General features: G+C 51.0%; 5 protein-coding genes across 5 annotated transcripts; 4 read left to right on the top strand and 1 right to left on the bottom strand.

Moving 5' to 3' along the window:
* Positions 1–157: 157 nt before the first annotated feature.
* On the top strand, positions 158–2,434 carry CORC01_06525 (glycosyl hydrolase family 2; the record flags this gene model as incomplete). The annotated part of the gene is made up of 5 exons (XM_022618166.1): positions 158–729; positions 790–974; positions 1,035–1,441; positions 1,619–2,079; positions 2,134–2,434. 5 exons carry the CDS (start codon positions 158–160, stop codon positions 2,432–2,434), a joined length of 1,926 nt encoding a protein of 641 aa, XP_022475308.1.
* A 1,244-nt stretch (positions 2,435–3,678) lies between these two features.
* Positions 3,679–4,629, top strand: CORC01_06524 (uncharacterized protein; the record flags this gene model as incomplete). The annotated part of the gene is made up of 1 exon (XM_022618165.1): positions 3,679–4,629. The coding sequence occupies one exon, from the start codon at positions 3,679–3,681 to the stop codon at positions 4,627–4,629; it is 951 nt and encodes a 316-aa protein (XP_022475307.1).
* Positions 4,630–5,296: 667 nt separating this feature from the next.
* Positions 5,297–8,138, top strand: CORC01_06523 (CocE/NonD family Hydrolase; the record flags this gene model as incomplete). The annotated part of the gene is made up of 6 exons (XM_022618164.1): positions 5,297–5,363; positions 5,453–5,842; positions 5,926–6,050; positions 6,113–6,198; positions 6,272–6,511; positions 6,572–8,138. 6 exons carry the CDS (start codon positions 5,297–5,299, stop codon positions 8,136–8,138), a joined length of 2,475 nt encoding a protein of 824 aa, XP_022475306.1.
* Positions 8,139–9,183: 1,045 nt separating this feature from the next.
* On the bottom strand, positions 9,184–10,262 carry CORC01_06522 (short-chain dehydrogenase; the record flags this gene model as incomplete). The annotated part of the gene is made up of 5 exons (XM_022618163.1): positions 9,184–9,584; positions 9,641–9,709; positions 9,767–9,850; positions 9,916–9,992; positions 10,063–10,262. The coding sequence occupies 5 exons, from the start codon at positions 10,260–10,262 to the stop codon at positions 9,184–9,186; spliced, it is 831 nt and encodes a 276-aa protein (XP_022475305.1).
* Positions 10,263–11,517: 1,255 nt separating this feature from the next.
* CORC01_06521 (uncharacterized protein) lies at positions 11,518–12,441 on the top strand (the record flags this gene model as incomplete). The annotated part of the gene is made up of 2 exons (XM_022618162.1): positions 11,518–11,567; positions 11,631–12,441. 2 exons carry the CDS (start codon positions 11,518–11,520, stop codon positions 12,439–12,441), a joined length of 861 nt encoding a protein of 286 aa, XP_022475304.1.
* Between the last annotated feature and the right edge of the window lie 279 nt (positions 12,442–12,720).

Below are 12,720 nucleotides of genomic sequence, written 5' to 3'. Positions count from 1 at the left end.
GACCCCTCTTGTTCGCGCTTTATCCTTCGTTCTTTACTTCTTTCTCGCAGCTTCTGTCGATAGCTTCCCAAGTTCCCGTCGACTAGCCCCTTTGAGACTGGGACTCCCTCTCTCTCCATTCTTCATCCGGCGCGCGAGTCCAGTCCCAATTCCCACGATGCGTCTCACGCAGTCACTCCTTTCTTCCGCAGCGGCGGTGCTGTCATTCACCGTCGCCGCCAACGCGCAAACCGCAACGACGACTGCCAGAGGCTCAGCACCAACGGGGGGGACCGCGGAACCTTACCAGGTCCAGAGCCCGCCCCTCGACACAGACTGGACAACCCAGGTCGGAACGAAGCCGTGGCCGGAACACCCACGCCCGCAGCTCCGCAGAGAGAAATGGCTCAATCTGAACGGCCTGTGGACCTACCGGGCCGCGAGCGCTGACGACGATGTCAATCACCCGCCGACCAGCGCCGTGCTCGACCGGGAAATTCTCATTCCGTCGTGCATTGAGAGCGGATTGTCTGGGATACAGGAGCTCGGTGTCACTCACTTTTGGCTCGCAACGACGTTCCAAGTGCCCAGTAGCTGGGGAAACCAATCGGTGCTTCTCAACTTTGAAGCTGTTGACTACGAGGCGACCGTTTTCATCAATGGTCAGAAGGCTGGTTTCCACCGTGGAGGATACTTCCGCTTCACGGTTGATGCGACGCCCTACCTCAATGCTGGTGGAGACAACACTTTGTGAGCACTTTTCTCTGGGCAGCTCCTGGCGATCCCGCGATCTAACTGTAGAGTCTTCAGGCTGGTGTTTGTGTTTGATCCCACAGACGCGGATGGATACGTAATCCCAATTGGCAAGCAGACGAGGGCCCCTTCGCACATTTTCTACCGGTCATGCTCTGGTATCTGGCAGACGGTCTGGCTAGAGAGCACACCGTCAACCTACATCACCAAGCTGGATCTCTCAGCTGACCACAACGGAAATGGTAATGAGCACTCGGAGACATTGTTTTGCGTCAGAATATGTCAATTCTAACCTCTCGTAGTGAATGCGCTTGTCCACAGCTCCTCCAACACCTCATCGAAGGTTCAAATTACGATCCTCGACAACGACGGGAATCCAGTAGGAACGGGCAACGGCAGCTCGGGAACTGCGTTCAACTTCACCGTGCCATCCCCAGACGCTTGGTCTCCGACAAACCCCAACCTGTACAACATCACCTTGAGATTAGGCAGCGACGAAGTTTTCAGCTACACTGGCTTCCGTACAATTTCAACCGGGATCGTCGGCGGCATCAAGCGTCCGCTACTTAACGGAGAGTTCATCTTCATGTTCGGAACCCTCGACCAGGGTTACTGGCCCGATGGGCTCCATACCCCTCCGAGTGTAGAGGCAATGACCTACGATCTGAAGGTTATCAAGAACATCGGAATGAACATGGTTCGCAAGCACGTAGGTTTATCATTTACTTTGCAACCCCCCCCCCCCCCCGGGGTGGGGGGAAAGTCCTCCGTGTTAGAGGGTTACAAGAAACTGGGAAATAAACGGGTTTCGAACACCGGGGTGTTTTTATTTTCTTTTCCCCCCCCCCCCCCCCCCCCCCGGGGCTCGGAAGCTGATACCTCGCAGATCAAAGTTGAGCCAGACCTATTCTACCACGCTTGCGACACCCTTGGCCTGCTGGTCATCCAGGACATGCCAAGTCTGCCATCCAACGCGGCTCGACTACCAAACGCCGACCAACAAGCCGAATTTGAGCGTCAGCTGAAGCTCATGGTTGAGGAGCACAAGAGCTATACCAGCATCGTCACTTGGACTATCTACAACGAAGGCTGGGGCCAACTCAGGGATGCGCCTTACCCCGAGGCCCACTTGGTTGAAGTCGTTCGCGGAATCGACCCCACGAGACTCATCAATGCCAACAGCGGCTGGTATGATCACGGATTCGGTGACTACTCTGACAACCACCACTACGCTAACCCTCAATGTGGCACACCGTTCTACTCTCTCGCATCTTCTCCCTACGATAAGAAACGCATCGGATTCCAGGGCGAGTTTGGAGGCATTGGCCACAATGTTTCGATTGAGCAGTGAGTCCCATGTTGAGCTCGACGTGGATATGGAGGAACTGACATTGCTTTTAGCCTTTGGAACGTGAAGCAAGCCATCGACTCGATCGATTCAACCTACGAAATCATCGAGAACCTCGAAGCCTACAACTACCGTGGGCGCGTCCTCTTGAGAGAATTCCGCGAGCAGGTCGAGATGTACGCCTGCAGCGGCGGCGTTTGGACACAGACGACCGATGTCGAAGGCGAGGTCAACGGCCTGGTCACCTACGACCGCCGTGTCCTCCGGCCCGATCTCGCACAATGGCAGGTCGACATCCGGGCCCTGTTTGACGCTGCGAAGGCCCGGAGCGGCCCGGTTAATGGCACCATGTAAGCAGTGACGGTTACGCATTTGTTTTTCCTTTGCTGTACTTTTCTTTTTCAAAGCCTTGCAATAAAAGCTCAAGAGAACCAATAATGCTAAACATGGGATACCATCATGAATAGTTCGATCAGGGACGAGGGTCAAATAAGATTCGTACAATCCTGAACCGCATAATAAGCAACGACACGGCCGTTTCGTGATGACTTCATTTGCGCGCCAGTGACGCGCCCTGCCAACGCATTCTGGGCCAGGGGCCGAATTCCGAGATTCATAATCAGGCCGGACCATTTGCTAGTAAGATATCCATCAGGACGAAGGCGCTGGCGTTTTGGACGAGCGAGCGATGAGGTACTAGCATATTGCCGTTGGTCCTGTCGTGAGCAATCGCTTTGGTGTTGAGGCATGAAACTATGAAGACGAAGAAGACTCCGCTGAGCGGGTTGGATGGTTCGTAAATAGTTCAGAACGTGGCATTTGAGGCCGGCATTTTAGACTTGGGTACGTAGTTAGCTTCTATTGTTGTGTCCATCTTTGGTTTTAGTTTGTCGTCAAACCCTCAAGATGAAACTGACGAGTAGACTCCCGCTAATGCATGTCTAACTAAGTAGGTATGTGGACACAGGTGTGGACCACGCATCGTGATTGGAAACCTACACGATATTGGCTATGGTCGTGAGGCTAGGGTATTCAGCTGCTTATGATTGCCTCGGGCGTGTGTTGTACGCTACACCTAGTGCTCTTGTGTGGCTCAGTCATAAATTATGCTGCACGCGCCGACGTTGTTCCCAAGCAATGAACATTGTCGCAGTCGGGCTGGGCGCACTACGTTATGATCCCACAAGCTTCAAAGCTAGCTTTGAAGCTTTCATGAGTATTTACTGCCTCGTCCCGACAAGTAGTACGCGCAGAGAGCATTGCTTTGAAAGTTTGAAGCGGAATTGCCTGTTTGATTATGTGTTCATCTTGTTTGCCCCATGGACGCCTTAGCCTGAAGGTTAATAAACAATGACAGCTCATATCGCCAGCGTATTTGTGGGGGCGTAATCAAACCGAGTCGTGATGCACTAAACTACGAAAACTCAAAGGCTCTGCGAACCGGTGACATTGCCCAACCTCACCAGAAATGAGGCGCAGGAGAGCAAGCCAGGCCGGAGGGCGCGGCCGGTATATAACTCTTAAGTGTTCCCATCTGTATCAAAAATGGGGAGCCTCGTGATTGCTATTGCTTGGTAGTCCCGACACTCTTTCACAAAATGGCTCCTCTTTCGCTCTTTTTCTCGTCGCTCTTTTTCTCCGCTGCGCTCGGTGCGCCCGCCGCCGCCAAAGGCTCCAACCTGGCGAGAGATCTTTCTACTGTTCTGTCATTCAAGCGCGAGATCGCTGTCGATCCTTTAAATCTCACCAAGAGCTGGACCGGAAACGACGTATGCAAGTTCGCCGGCTTCAGCTGCGGCAAGAACCCCGACACCGGAATCAATTCCCTGGGAGGGGTCGATCTTAATGGCGCCGGGCTTGCGGGAAAGCATCTTGTCCTGGACGGTTTCTTCGACAAGCTGCTCGATCTCGCCTATTTCCACGTCAACGGCAACGGCTTCACGGGAACATTTCCCAAGGATCTCTCGGCCCTCAAGTCGCTATATGAAATCGACGTCGGCAGTAATCAGCTTTCCGGACCCTTCCCGACGAGTGTCTTTGACCTGAACATTTCCTACCTCGGTCTGAGTTTCAATGAGTTTTCCGGCCCGATTCCGGAAGAGGTCTTCAACCTCGGCTTTGACGCGCTTGTCCTGAACAACAACAAGTTCTCAGGCGGCATCCCCGACAACATCGGCTCTTCCCCTGTCAGCGAGCTCGTGTTGGCCAACAATAAGCTTAACGGATCTGTGCCCAAAGGCGTTGGAAACATGAAATACCTCCAGCAAATTATTCTTTCGGGTAATGACTTGTCCGGATCGCTGCCTAGCAACTACGCCATCCAGAACCTCACTGTCTTCGATGTCAGCGACAACAAGCTGTCTGGGTCCGTTCCCGAAGGACTGTGCAAGCTCGACACCCTGGGCGCCTTGAACCTCTCCAAGAACAACTTCAGTGGAACTCTGGGGCCGGCCTGCACTGCCCTGTTGAACAAGAAGGTTCTCGATATCTCCAACAACTGCATCCAGGGAGTTAAGCACCAGAAGCCTGCCAGCCAGTGCAACCACTAGGATTAATCGGAAAATGTACCCAAACTTGGGATCTGTGACTTAGTGTATAATCGCACGTAACGAGCTCGCAGCAAGTTCTCTTCTACCATTAGTCACGCATAATATGATTATATGATGCCCCTGCGAGGCTTCCGTATGCAACGACTGGCTTATTGAGGAGCCTGATGTGGTAACAAACGACACCAACCCGATCAAGACCGAAGGTTTGAGCGGCAAGATCAAACCTGAACCCATTCTTCTGTACAACCGTAGACCAATATTTTCCCGATTTAACAGGCCATCAGGGATCGCAATCCCCCCATGTTTCCCTCTTTGCACAATCCGGAGCCTCCTATTGGTACCGAGGGTACCGAGACGTAAGCTACCATCGGCCCCACCACCCCACGATGTCCGATCCCCGCAATGTCCAGTCGGCTCGGCCCCACCACCCAACGATGTCCGATCCCCGCAATGTCCAATCTTGAGTTTGTCTCAGATGTCATTCGTCATTCAAGACGGGAACTTCGGTGAAAGGATCAAGTTAGGAGAGTAAGGCTAAGGTGGTTGTGATCAAGTTACATCATATAAGTTGCTAACCTGCTTTTCCCCCACACCTCATCATCTGCCAGCTGCATTCCAGCATTTCCAAGTTTTACATCATTGATCCATCCAGCAAGATTCAGAGAGTATGGCTGACGTCCAAGTCCTCAAAGCCGAGCTGGCAAAAACCCACAGACTAGGAAATTTCATCAAAGGTGGGATTCCAGTCACTCCTTATCCCAGGTTTATCGCCGTCCAAAACGGCCTGAAGTTTGTTCAAAACACTTGCTGATGTTAGCCAAAGCTTGGAATCCGCAAGTATTGGGCGTCAACGATGCCAATCCTCGTACCCTCACCGATGGAATCCTTATCTCGGACATGGATGTTGCCATCCCAATCAGAGACGGAACCATTTTGCGTGGCAATATCTATCGACCTCGCCTCACTGAAGGGCAAAAGCTTCCCGTCATATTCAACTATAGCGTGTACAGCAAAGATGGCGCTACCGACACTGCAGTTTTTCCACCTAGCGCAGGCTTAGACAAAGCCCGAATTACCAAAGAGTATCAATTCGAAGCAGCGGATCCTGGCTGGTGGTGTCCTCGCGGGTACATTGTTGCCAGCATAGATGCCAGAGGTTCCTTTCAGTCTGACGGCGACAAGAGTTACTATTCTCGAGATGTGGGAATCGATGGTAAATGCCACCTTCACGAGATATGATCACGGGCATATTAGGCTATCTTTGAAGGACCAAGATTAGCTGACGCATTTCGGCAGGTCATGATGTTGTCGAATGGCTTGCAAAACAACCTTGGTCAACTGGCAAGATTGCCATGTATGGAGCCAGTGGCTATGCAATGGTTCAATGGCTCGTGGCAGCTGAGCAACCTCCATCTCTTGCTGTATGGAGCACTAAGTACCTTGATAAGCTTGGATTTTACATCACTAATGTTAATTAATGTAGGCCATTGTCCCAATCGACGGTATGACTGACCTTTATCGTGAAATGGCCTTCAAGGGCGGAATTCCCGAAACCCAGTTCAGTGCTGTGTGAGTCTCTCTCCATGATTGAAGATCAAATGAGACTGTAAGGAGGTAAACCTGACTTGTGAATGGCTGCAAGGTATCCGAACTTTTTCAACTGGGGAAGTAATCTGGTCGAGGACACAAAAGACGGGCCCAAGACGCACCCATACTTCGATGAGTACTGGCAGAGCAAAGTCCCAGCACTCAGTCAGATAAATGCTCCAGCCTACATTATTTGTGGATGGGGCGATCACGCCCTACACACTCGAGGAACACTTAACGCTTGGGACAAGATTGCCTCTCAAGACAAGTACCTCGAGGTTCATCAATATCAAAAGTCGGTTTTCCGTCATCTTTGCTCCTCTTAACCCCGCTGACTTCTGTCATGTATTTTTAGATGGGAGTGGTCGGTCACTGAAGAGTCATTGAACCGTCAGAAGGCTTTCCTCGACCATTATCTGTTGGGATTGCCGACGGAAATTCAGTACTGGCCCAAAGTCCGTTGGACCATGAGGGAGCGCTATTATATCGGAGAATGGCGATACAGTGAAACCTTTCCCATCCCGGAGACCCAGTACACGCAGTACTTCCCGACTCCCAGCCTTGGCTTGAGCAAGGTTGCTCAACCATCTGAGAACCTTGTCTCATACGACGCACGCGGGGGTGAAGTCGCCTTCGAGCTTCCTCTCCGAGACTCTTTCGAATTTGCAGGCCATGCCAAGCTTAAACTCTGGGTGGAAGTTACAGATGGTGGCGATAACCTGGATCTATTCGTCACCTTGCGGAAAAAGGACCGAAATGGAAACGAAGTATACTTCCCATGGATCACTGTCGTGGACAACGGGCCTATTGGTTTCGGCTGGCTTCGAGCTTCTCGGCGCGAGCTGGACAATGAAGCCTCTACTCCCTGGAAGCCGATTCATCTCCACCGGCGAGATCTGGAACCTTTGAAAGCCGGAGATGTGGTGCCTGTTGAGATTGAGATACAGCCCACTAGCTGTAGGTTCCGAGCCGGGGAGCGACTTACCCTTGTGGTCTCTGGACACGACTACGGCAAGTACCCTCAGGGAATACCCGTCGCTCGCCACGAGGCGACTGTCAACAAAGGACGTCATGTCATTCATTTTGGCGGAAATCACGACTCCCATCTCCTACTACCGGTCATCCCACCTGTCAGGGAAGCGTATAACCAAAACAGACCCCCTGTCAAGATGACTGTTGCTGCCAGGAGGATCCCCGGTTGGTCCGCCGAGAAGTTTCTCAAGGAATACACTGGCGTCCACGCTGAAATGACGAAACATATCTCCAACGTGGTTCCCATTCTGCGAAATTATACTCAGGCTGTCGCAATGCCTCAGGTCCGGATACAAGGTATTCCAAACGGAGGCCTGGATTCTTGGGATGCCGTGACAACACTGGGATGGGCATCGTTGAACGGCCTTTGGGGATCCTTTCAGGCTCCTGAATACAAAGCTTCTGCTGGTCAACACGTTTTCGCGGACACTACATCGCAGACCGGCATTCTCAGCCAATCGTTTGCAGAAATCATGTTTGACCCGATCCTCTTTGAGAAGCGTGGCACCAAAGCAGCAATGCTGTTTGTCTTCCTAGCAAAGTGCCAAGGCGCAACCACCACCGCGGATGACCTCTCTGGCCGTGCGGCGTCCATCGCGAAGGTAGGGGCTGGCACGGCTTTGATGAGATATATTCTCAATCGACAGGTTACCCCTGAGGATCCTGCCAGCTTCTTCGCCGGAACGCCTTTTGCTACTTCCGACTGGTCTACGATGGCTGCTTTTGAGCAATATTGGTTTCCGGATCGAGACGCCGCGGTTGGTTTCCTAAGCGATGAAAACAAGCTGAAGGCACTTTTTAAGATATTGCCAGGATCCTTTGATGTGCAGAAGTCGTTCGCGGTGATTGGAGCTGAGAACGTTGTGGTGGAGAAAGATCTTGAGTTCTAGTTGCGTTGTGATTCAAGGTCTTACTATAGGAACCAAAGTACAAGTACACTGTGAAATGACAAGAAGAAATGCAATGTTTCACAATGTACTGGCAAGCTTTTCAAGCGATGTCGATTTTACCATCAACATGAATTGCCGATGAACGTGACTGTGCAGAGTAATTCAGGATACACCCAATTGAAAACCTCTTGTAGCCCCAGGTATCGAGTCCCTGGATCCGACTTCGGTTGCGTCCGCAGCACCGAGCACCATGTCGGCAGGCTTTAGTAACGCAGGATCGACGGGCTTTCCTTGGCGTATCAGAGCCTGTAGATGGAGATTGACATCTATATGACTTTGCATGTGGCGTTGAAGTAGGTCTCTGCCCAAGTCTGAGAATCAACCCCTTAATTCGCTCTCGATTGGGCACATTCACGCATACAGTGTCCGAAGATTTCGCAATTTAGGAACCGCATGGGGTTTCTTACCTTCGGACAGAGCTGGCAGTGCATGTCAGGCATGAAAAGGCGTACGCCGAGATACCGGAGAACATGGCTATTGAGATGTTCCGCACGGCGCAACTCGGCGTTACAGATGTCGCATTTCAAAGATATCTTTTCCAAACTCCCTCGGGAATAGGGGAGCTGAAAGACATGTGTAGTCTCCTCCGGCTCCGATACGTTGTCTGGTCGGAACCAGTGTTCAGAGAGAGGCTGTTCCATCGGAGCCTCTGGGTTGATTTTTCGACGAGGAGCTCAGGGACATGGATGTTTTGGGAGGTTATACACTTCTCTAGTAGCTTTTACTCGTTTGAAACACGAACTAGGTGGCAGAATGGATTGATATCAAACGAAATCGCTGATCTGATACAGGAGATATTATTAAGATTCGACAGAATATGAATTTTGTTCGCTGATCTGGCGACGCGGCACGTAGAATTTATTCATCACTACAGAAACACCACTCTCTGATTGACAAAAGAGTCTCAATTATTTGGACGTTGTATTATCTCCAATGTTTCTAAATCATTATGTCATCAAACTCCTCGAGTCCACGTTCACCTCATTCAAGGCAAGACATAACCGCCATCAATAAGCACATCGCTTCCAGTCATATAAGTAGAAGCATCACTCGCCAGATACAGATACAAGCCCTTGATCTCCTTGGTGTGACCTTGTCTGCCCAGAGCTGCCATACGATACGCTTCCTGCAGAGAATCTGGCCCAGCGCCCATCTTCGTGTCAAAGAAGCCCGGCGATACAATGTTGACCCGGGCAAACTCTCTCCACTCGCGAGCGAGTGACTTTCCAAAGTGCGTGACGTACGCCTTGGTCGCATTGTAGACGGGCTGGTCAACAGGGACGTTGACGATGTGGCCGCTCATGCTTGAAGTGATGATGAGGTTGCCAAACCCTTGGTTCTTGAAGACTTCGCCGGCGTACTTGGAACAGTACACAATACCGTCAACTGGCAAAAGCTTCAGCTCGCGTCTTGTTTGACGATTCTTCCTTTGATTGGCTTACCGTTTACCGACATTTGCTTCCTGTACTCGTCCAGCGTTTGCTCCAAAATAGGCTTGGAAATGGCCATGCCTGGACTGAAATTAGTCACAGTTCGTTTTCAGCCCAATTTATGTGGTTGGTTCTCACCGGCGTTGGCAACGAACACATCAATTTTGCCAAAATCTCTCAGTACTTTGGCAATAGTCTCTTGCACCTGGTTGGAATCGGACACTAAGAATTGAATATTAGTATCATTCACTTGCGGAGTGAGCTGGACCATGTCGGAAATGACTAACCATCAACATTGTATGCTGAGGTCTTGACGCTATGTGTGCTTGCCAAGCCTTGTGCCTTTTGGATTGCAGCGTCATTTCTGTGACGTCACTAGTCAAAAAAGACGGCTCCAAAGAGATGGAACACTAGCAGGAAAGGCCTTCTCTTACGAGTTGTACCATAGAGCGACGTTGCCGCCGGCCTCCGCCATGGCCTCTGAAACAGCGTAGCCAATGCCATCGGCAGCGCCGGTAATCACAATGACTTTGCCCGTCACTCGCAATTGGTCCAGGACGTTGGACGGTGTGTTGGGGAACGGGCGGGGGAAGCCTTGCCGGGACTTTGCGCAATCTTCGGTTGACATCGACATCTTGACGGTATTTGTTGTGTTTATTGGACCTCAAAACGTAAGGGAAGGTAGATTGAGAGTAAATCTTGCGATACCCAAGAGTCGTGAAGCTGTGATCTTTATTGAAAGGAACCAGGACCACAGACCTCCGCATCGGTGCGCTGTCGTCCGAAGGCGGGCACGCGGGGACACTTGGTGGGGGGATCAATCCAATGGAACTGGGTCATTGGGGCGGATGTGAACCATCGTCCGGTCGAATCCCGGCCAGAGTCTCCACCGAGGCGATTCCAGTGATCCTGTGTCGCGCGAGAAACACCAAAGAACTGCGCTATCTTGAATATGTGCTTCTCATAGTAAACTACTTTATGATATGTCCATTTAGGTAAGCTTTTGTCATTGCAGTTCAGCAGTACCAGTGCTACGGAGCAACTTCCTCCTATTAGCTCTCTCTAGTTACCTTGTGAAGGTCCGCACAGAAAGAGGGGAAGTGTCCAGCACGACTAGTCCCAACAGCATTCAGCAGATCCCCCAGCTATAAAGGTTATCAATGACTGAACAGGACTCAACGAAAACTATTCTATATTGAACGACTTTCCATTCATTTTGGGACTGTTGGTGCGGGCTAATCGTATGCCGCCTACCAAGCTGTGTATACAGCCGTTTCATTCAACTCGCGATGCGTCAGGGATTCTACTTGTTCACAGGGTTGGCCTCCCGTTACTTAATCCTGCATACCTAAGAATTACAGTTAATCACAAATCACAAACTAGCCTCTGCTACTTAAAACCTTATTTATCTGTTTGCTAGTCGTGCCGTTCCCCACCTTACTCGTCCTCATCCTCGGGAGCCTCGAATCCGAGCTAAAACATCCCGCGATAGTTCAGATGAAACTCTTTTCGAGGAAACCTTGATGATAAACCTGCCACCATGGCTACTTGGTAGGGAACGAAGGCATTTTAATACAGTGGTTCGCCACTGCCTACCATTTGTGTCCACTGTGGAAGCCGACATAGCTGATGAAGGTCTGGACGTGTTGCGTTGGTTCTTTTAGTCTCTTCAAGGAAACATTTCAACCATCCCCACTGGCCTCATATATCAGCCGTGATTCAGATAATCACTTGCAGTCGACATGAAATCCATCTTTCATTTACAGTGCGCTTTGATGCTAGCGCTTGTCCTCCTTTCCAGTGGTGTCCAATGTCTGCCTGGACCCAGACCGCAAGAGAAAGGAGAAGAGTCACCTGCTGACAAAGCGAACAAGATCCCTCAGGGAATTATGCCAGGCAAGGATGGCTCGATCATTCTTGATACCACGGAGACGATCAAGTGAGCGCCGTCCTTTCCAAAGACAGTTGTATGATGCCAAGCAAGCGCTAATTCCTAATTTAGCAACTTGAAAATTCGCTTTCGGATCAGTGGCCCAGCAGGTGAATTCACAACGGCAAGTAAGGTACCTGGAGGCGGCAAGGCAACAGGCGCCAAGAGCAATCTCGGGCTCCACGTTTTACTACACGGCGACGGTGGTCAATCCTTCTTCAAAATGCCCAACCAAGGCGTAAACAATAACCTGGCGGGCGTCGCAGTACTCTCCCCGGACAAGAACCTTCACTGGGGAGGTGGCTCCGGTTTCAATCGCACAGACGGCGTGGCACACGCGCAGGCGGTCAACGATCTGGTCTTACACACCTTGCCCAAGTACATGGCCTTCAACTCCTCCAACGTCTTCTTCTCTGGAATCTCTGGCGGGTCTCTCCTGCTCTCCGGCTTCTTTATGCCAGTACACATTGGCAATTTCGCCGGGAACGGAGTGATGCTGGGCTGCGGTGCGATGGAACCCCGCGTCGAAGTTTCGCAGGCATCTCGTGACGCTCTCGTAAAGACGCGGCTTCACTACCAGAGTACGCAAAAGGAGCTGCAACACCTCCAACCATCAATATCCGCTACTATGAAGGCATACGAGAAGGTTGTCAAGGACATGGGCATGAAGACGGAGGCCATCAACAAGCTTCAGACGGCGAATAACAAGCCAGATGGGGGCCATTGTCAGTTCGATGGAAAGGGCTTCAACTCCGGAGTTCAACTGATTGCGGACAACTATCCTGCGATCATGCAAGGTGGAAATGGTGAGGTGCCTGGCATTGGAAACGTGCTGAAAGGTGTTTCTGGACAGGAGTTGAAGTTTTCGGGTGGCTCTCCTTAAGCAATGTGTCCAAAAAGATTGATTGCTGCGCTGCTTACGGAGCCAAATCTTTGGAGGTTTTGATTGATGGCTGTCGATAATCACTGCTATACTAATACGAGATTCATACACGTTCAATTTGCCTTACTCCGGAAGCCGTTTATGGAATCTGTAGTAGAAAAGGCGTGAGATAAGAACCTGTTGACTTCAGGATATTGTATTCGTATGCAATACATTCCTTAGGTGCAACCATGTACGTGCCATCTAGACATGGAGCGTGTCGAGTCGGAGTACAAGGGC

The sequence above is a fragment of the Colletotrichum orchidophilum genome, assembly GCF_001831195.1.
Source record: "Colletotrichum orchidophilum strain IMI 309357 chromosome Unknown Scaffold_49.1, whole genome shotgun sequence".
NCBI classification, from domain to species: domain Eukaryota; kingdom Fungi; phylum Ascomycota; class Sordariomycetes; order Glomerellales; family Glomerellaceae; genus Colletotrichum; species Colletotrichum orchidophilum.
The sequence above is the reverse complement of the archived record's forward strand: the minus strand, read 5'-3'. Positions and strand labels throughout refer to the sequence as shown.